At 51.6% G+C, this 6,327-nt stretch overlaps 1 protein-coding gene across 1 annotated transcript; it reads right to left on the bottom strand.

Annotated features, from left to right (window-relative positions):
• Window positions 1–3,025: 3,025 nt before the first annotated feature.
• TAFA3 (TAFA chemokine like family member 3) lies at window positions 3,026–6,006 on the bottom strand. Its single transcript, XM_038749363.1, has 4 exons — window positions 5,836–6,006; window positions 5,362–5,511; window positions 4,604–4,728; window positions 3,026–3,518 (listed from the first exon to the last, which is right to left on the bottom strand). Exons 1-4 carry the CDS (start codon window positions 5,948–5,950, stop codon window positions 3,507–3,509), a joined length of 402 nt encoding a protein of 133 aa, XP_038605291.1. The 5' UTR covers window positions 5,951–6,006; the 3' UTR covers window positions 3,026–3,506.
• Between the last annotated feature and the right edge of the window lie 321 nt (window positions 6,007–6,327).

Genomic DNA, 6,327 nt, shown 5'->3' with positions numbered 1-6,327 from the left:
TTTCTCACTGCCGACCCCTTGCCCACATCCTGCCTCTGGCCTGGAACTCCCTCCCCCTTCATATCTGACAGACCATCACTCTCTCCACTTTTAAAGCCTTATTAAAACCACAACTCCTCCAAGAATTATTTTCCCAACTAAGCCCTCATTTCCCCTACTCCCTCCTGCGTCATCCTTACTCATGGATTTGTACACTTAACGCACTTAATGTTCACCCCACCCCTCAGCCCCACAACATTTATGTAAATATGTCATTTATTTTAATGTCTGGTGTATTTTGCACTGTACTCCCAAGCACTTAGTACAGTATATTGATTTATCATCTCCTCTAGACTGTGGGCTCTTTGTGGGCAGGTAACATGTTTACCAACTTTCCCAAGTGCTTAGTACAGTGCTTGCACACGGTAAGCTCCCAGTAAATTTCATTGATTGATTAATTGATTGTTGAATGGGACCTTGGAGAGCTGCCACTTCAGGGGCCTGAGGCCAAGGGGTAAGAACCAATTTGCCTAAGCCAAAGACCCTACTCCCATTCATACTGCCCTGCCTGGTAGCAGCTCTTTAGAGCTTGCTGTCCAGGGTTTCTAATGTCCATCCGTATATCCTGCACTATGCTCCCAATAAGTGCTTAATAAATACTACCACTGCTAGGAAAGAGGTGTAGGGGAGGAAAAGGAGGCTGCATCTGAAACCTGTTTCTTGGAGTGTAAAGACAGAACTTCCACTCTTTAAACTAACACAGACCAATGGGGCCCAACACCCCATGTATTGATGACCCCTACCTCCCGAGAAAGGATTGGGGGGGGGGGGGTGTTCAGAATCCCCTCACCCAATCTGTGATGCCCCTCTGTCTGTCCCTGGGATAGGCGATGGGGACTGAGAGGCATGAAATTCACTGTTGCTTATGATGTCACCATCTAGTTAGTCACCAACTGTTGTCTACGATGACCTGGGTTACTTAATACTAGAAAGAAATCGATCATCTGGTAAATCAATGATGGACCAGAGGTCCTGGGCAGATGCCCCCATTCTAGTTGTAGATTGCATGATGCCCTTCCCCACCAACTCCAGCTTGGTATTTACCCTCCCCACCCCCCTGGCCTGGTCCCCCTCTCATCTTTCTGGTTACAAGAATGCCATGGGAATTTAAAGGAATTTAAAGGAATGCCTTTAAATTCCTACACTGTCATCCAATTTGATTTTAAATGAGCACGAAAGTCAACTGAGAATGCAACTCCAGAGAACTGCAGACAGAGGTGTGTGTAGGGGTGTGTGTGTGTGTGTGTGCACGTACACAAGAGCATCAGTTTATGGGTGGTCCCTTTGTTACCATTTTGGCAGCATGAGGAAGACCAGGCAAAGAGAGGAGAGCAGAAAGCAGACAGAGAGTGTAAGCTAGAGTGATCTTGGGTCTCAAGGGTAGGAAGAGATCTCAGTCTTGTACCCCACATCTCTTTCTCCTGGTATCACTGACCCCCTCCACTGACCTCTGTCCTTGGGCATATTGCTATGGAGGGTGAGAGTGTTAGTTTGTGCTAGTGGTGACAGCTGCCAGGGCATCAGCCACATTCTCTAGCCTTTTCCCAGTTCCATGCAGAGTCAGCTCAGAGGGACCAGGGATTTGGGCAACAAGAGTTTCTTACAGAACCTGCAGTCTGTCTTCTGTGTGTGCCACCCTGAGGACACAGCCCTGATGGGGGTCTTCACTGTCTGACTCTTCCATTGCTCCCACCCTAGCCTAAATAATTAATTTGCCAGCTTCTCAGAAGAAGTAGGAAGGAAATGAAGCACAATTTCAGGGCCAAACAGCCCTAGTAATCCCAGGGGCTGTTCTTTGGTGTTGGCATCTCTAGAGGTCATCTTGTCCATCTACCTGGCCCAAAGGTGCACAAGGGAACGATCAGTCTACTTCCTGGGTCTTTAGAGAAAGGATAATAATGACATACATACCACACTGGTAGAGATTAAAATGAATTTAGTATTTCAGTCTGGCATGAACAGTCGTGTCTGGAGCAGGGATTATATTGTTCAGTAAAAAACAATGACATGATAAAGGAGGCAAGAAGCTTGAGGGAAAGGATGGGCTGCAGAGAGAGGTGGGAAGCTTCAGGGCAGAGGGGCTTTCTTGGGGGAAGACAAAGCCACACCTAGGAAATGGACCTTCCCCAACTGTTGCTGCCAAGGGTCAGAGTTCACCCCTGTTTGGGTCAGTCCAAGACCTCTCCAGAGGTCATGGGTTCTAATCCCGGCTCCGCCACTTATCAGCTGTGTGACTTTGGGCAAGTCACTTCACTTCTCTGTGCCTCAGTTACCTCAACTGTAAAATGGGGATTAAGACTGTGAGCTCCACAACCTGATAACCTTGTATCTACCCCAGTGCTTAGAACAGTGCTTGGCACATTGTAAGCGCTTAACAAATACAATCATCATCATCATTATTATTTTTATCATCGTCATCCTCACGTTTAAGACTCCTTCAGAAGCCAGCAGTCATCTTTCTCTGGACTGTCCCCAAGGGGTCAGATCACTGCTCCCCTCCTGGAATCTGGATGCTGAGCAGAGTAGCTTGATCCCATGTCCCCCTTCATCCCTTCCCTCAGGCACCTGCTTACCTCATTGGGAACCTGAGGAGGCTGAAGGAGGGCATGGGCTGGGTACTGCTCAGGTCCTTTCCTTCACTGACCACACTCCCTCTGCTCTTAGCTCTAATTATCAACCAAGAGACGGGGAGGACCTCTTACTTCACTGTTGCAGGAAAGTGGAAAAGTCAATTCGGGAATAGCCATCCCCCATTCCCCCCAACAATGGTCAGGATTGGGAGGAGCAGGGTCAGTTTTGTAGAGCTCCCTCCCCCCATCCACCCTGCCTGGGTTCCTTGGCCACTGCAGGCCATGGCAGGACTCAGGCGAACAGTGGGAGGTGCCCCCTGGCTCTGGGCCCAGTCTCTCAGTGGCATCTCAGTCCAGAGTTCAGGCCATAGAGCCCAGCAGGCTATCAGCGGCTCTAGAAAAACAGGAGAAGATCTCTCAAGAAAGAAGCTCCAGTTGGTAGGAAGGCCATCGGCTGAGTCCTCTTCTTCCCATCATCCTAGCCCTGTTCCAGGGAACGATTTCCCCTTCCAAAACACTGTGGACTTTAGGACCAGATGAAAAGGCCAGAAAGAAGGTCTGACCTGCCTGCCTGCTTGTCTGCAAGCAGCCCAGAGCTGTATCCCGGCTCACGAAGTCCCACGGAGGTGGCAGGGAGGAGCCTCCAGGGTGGAGATCAGCAGAGAGTGAGGAGATCTAGTCTTTGGTTCTCCCCTGCCAACAGGCAGTGTGACCGGCTCCTTGTAATCCTCGAGGCCCCGCGGGGGTCACTGTGCCCCACATGGTCACGACAGCTTGTCCCCTTGATCTCTTCACTCTCAGGAGTCTGGCTGAAGGTTGGATACTCACTCTGCCTCACCATCTCATTGCATGAGGACCTTGCCTAGGACTGACCCCCACCCAGGCTATGGCTCCAGGCTATCGGGTCACCTGGGAAACAAAGATACAGGTTAGGTACCAGGAGGGCAGCCACCTACTTAGCGTCACAGAAGCCTCAGGATGTACGCCCCACCCCCAAGTTCATCTTGTTCATCCTCCTGCCTCCGGCCGCATTCAGTCACTTATCCTGAGCCACACCTGCTCCCAGAATAGACATCCAATCCCAACTCGCCCCTGCACAGAGAACACCTGGTTGGCATTCTCCCTGCAATCACCTGTCAGATCTCTGAAGACAGTCTGACTACATCTCGGCCTCAAGCCTCTTTGGTGAAGACATTTTCTGGTATGTGGGGGGCAGAGGGGAGAGGGAGGAACTGGGGGACACCCAAACTCTGGGGTACAGGGCATTCCTATTCATCCATGTGACTGAATTCAGAGACTGATTAAATCACCACATTGTTTAATTTCCCCTTATTCAGGACAGCAAATGCAAACCTGCAAAATCTTCATCGCGCTGGGCTCCATCACAGCCCGCTGATTGAACGGGAGAGCCCCAGGGGCCCAAAAGCTCCATGGATGGGGTCAGGGAAGAAGGGGACTAGAAAGAAGTTACACCAGGGATGGGGGCTTGAGGGAATTGCGGCAGAAGCAGGAATGATCCAAATCATTTTTCATCAAGTGGTTGTACTCTAATGGAGTCCTGAGCATTGGTCCTAGGCTCACTCCCAGATTTGAAGCCCAGGGAGAGAACCTGAGAAACAGAGTGACCTTGAGCCAGTCACAACTTCTCTGTGCCTCAGTTACCTCATCTATAAAATAAAAATTTAGACTGGTGAGCCCTATGTAGGACATTGTGTCCAAATTTATTAGCTGGTACTTACCCCAGTGCTTAGAATAGTGCTTGGCACATACTAACTGCTTAACAAATCCCAATTGGAAAAAAAAAAAAAAAAACAGTGGGAGAGGACCCTGCTCAGGTACTTCAGGTGAGGGCTGGGGTTTGAGCTTACAGTTGCCAATCCTCCAGCCTAGGAAAGGAGAGACTGCACCCCAGTCATGGACTCTCTCCGCCTAAGAGCAGCTCCTTACATGGTCTTTGTTTCCCAAAACCTTCCTCCCTCACCTCCCAAGAATACCTTTGTGGTTTTCACTTTGTTCCCAGTGCTGCAGCTCCACCCAGAAAGGTCTGGCAGCACCTTACACTCCTCTCCAGTCAGGCATGGCTGCATCTGGCACCACCATCTCTGCAGGACAATGGAGGCTGTGGGAGCAGGGGAGGGGGTAAGGGATGGCCACGGCAGTGCCCTGAATTTGAGCCCCCTCTGCTTAACAGTGCCACCCATCCCTTCCCTTTTCTCTTCCTGTTTTTCTGTCGTTTCGCATTTCTTTACCGTTTCATCCACATAAACTCGGCACCAGGGTTGGGGATTGAGTCCCAAGCAGCAGGCTAGGCTGCTGATGGGCAAAACCAAGAGGTAGGGTGTGAAGTACAGGTTTTATCCCTGCCCTCGAGAAGCTTACAGCTTAAGGGGAGAGGCAGGAGCAAAGATGGGTGAATTCCTAATATATAACGGCTCCTGCCTTTCTCAGTCCAAGTCAGTCAGCAAGTGGCCCAGGGGTTTGCTAGATTATGAGGGAGCCAACATGTGCGTGAGTGTGCAAGAGGATGAAGGATTACACCCCCACCATCACCCCTAAAGATCAGCACCCTCCTGGCCCTTGGAGTGGGGAACCTTGTTTGTATATTTGTCAAGCCCACACTGTCAACTCTTTGGGCCCCCAGTCTGCCCTCCCGTCCACCCAGGGTGATGTTAGCAGGGAGTAGGGCCCCTGGCTGTTCCTGGGGGTGGGGGAATTTCCATGTCCCTCTCTCCCTCCCACCACAGGTACTCACCATCCACACAGGAGGGTGCTGCCCGTGTGGTGCCAGCCACTTGGCCTGGAAAGCAGGAGCATTTCACTGTCTGAGATCGCTCCTCGATGCGGTTCTTGTTGCAGCAGCGATGGGCAGCAATCACCTCACAAGTACCAGGCTCCACACGCACTGAGGGGTGTGGGGTGGGCGAGATACATTGCCAGGTTTAGGTTAGAGTAGATCAGAGCTTGGGCTGGGGCAGGGGTTGTTCACAGTATGGGAAGGATTATCAGATTACAGTAGTTTTAGCATTGGATATGAAAAACCTCAGAATTAGGGCAGGGGCCGGATTTAACCCTCACAGCCTTGCCGTCTCTGTGCAGACCTCCCCCTCCTCCCGCCCCTGCCGCTGGGCCTGCCGGGCTCAGGTTCCCTCCAAACTCCCACCTCCCTTCCCGGGATCCCGGCCTCCACTTCCTAGGGCTCCCGGCCCCTCCGGTACTGATCCCATACCTGAGTGGGTCCGGGGGTGCGATGAAGTCAAGGCTGGTTGTGCCCCCAGCGTGGCGAGGCAAAGTACCAGCAGCCAGCCCCAGGTGCCCCAGCTTCGTGGGTCTCTCTCACTCATTCTGCCAGGGAGAGGGGCAGGGGAGGGAGGGAGAGAAGAGGGTTCTGCACACAGTAAGCACTCAATAAATACGACTGAATGAAAGAAGAGGGAAGGGCAATGAACTGGACTAAGGACTAAGGGTAGAGACCCCAGACACTTTCCTCACAGCCCTCCCTATCACCCAGCCAAGACTCCTAAATGTGCCTCAAGAGAGTGGGGGTTGAGATGGGAGCTACTTATGAAGGGAACCAGCAAGGTGAGCAGCCTTCAGGAGGAGGCGGGTGGGACTGGAGGTTTCTAACGAGCAGAAGCCAGGAGTCTCTGGTCCCCTTTGCTCCCCCAGGCCCTGGATAATAATAATAATAACTATTATTATAAGAAGCAGCGTGGCTCAG

Source organism: Tachyglossus aculeatus, chromosome 7 (genome assembly GCF_015852505.1).
Source record: "Tachyglossus aculeatus isolate mTacAcu1 chromosome 7, mTacAcu1.pri, whole genome shotgun sequence".
Taxonomy (NCBI): domain Eukaryota; kingdom Metazoa; phylum Chordata; class Mammalia; order Monotremata; family Tachyglossidae; genus Tachyglossus; species Tachyglossus aculeatus.
Note: the sequence above shows the minus strand (reverse complement) of the source record. Positions and strands in the feature narration are given on the sequence as shown.

What these genes read in the sequence shown, in the direction of transcription:
- TAFA3 (XM_038749363.1), bottom strand. Translation starts at nt 5,950, where the DNA reads ATGAGTGAGAGAGACCCACGAAGCTGGGGCACCTGGGGCTGGCTGCTG. An exon ending in GCACCCCCGGACCCACTCAG is followed by an intron (nt 5,512 to 5,835) that starts GTATGGGATCAG and finishes CACACCCCTCAG; the next exon opens with TGCGTGTGGAGCCTGGTACT. An exon ending in AGCACCCTCCTGTGTGGATG is followed by an intron (nt 4,729 to 5,361) that starts GTGAGTACCTGT and finishes CTGCTCCCACAG; the next exon opens with CCTCCATTGTCCTGCAGAGA.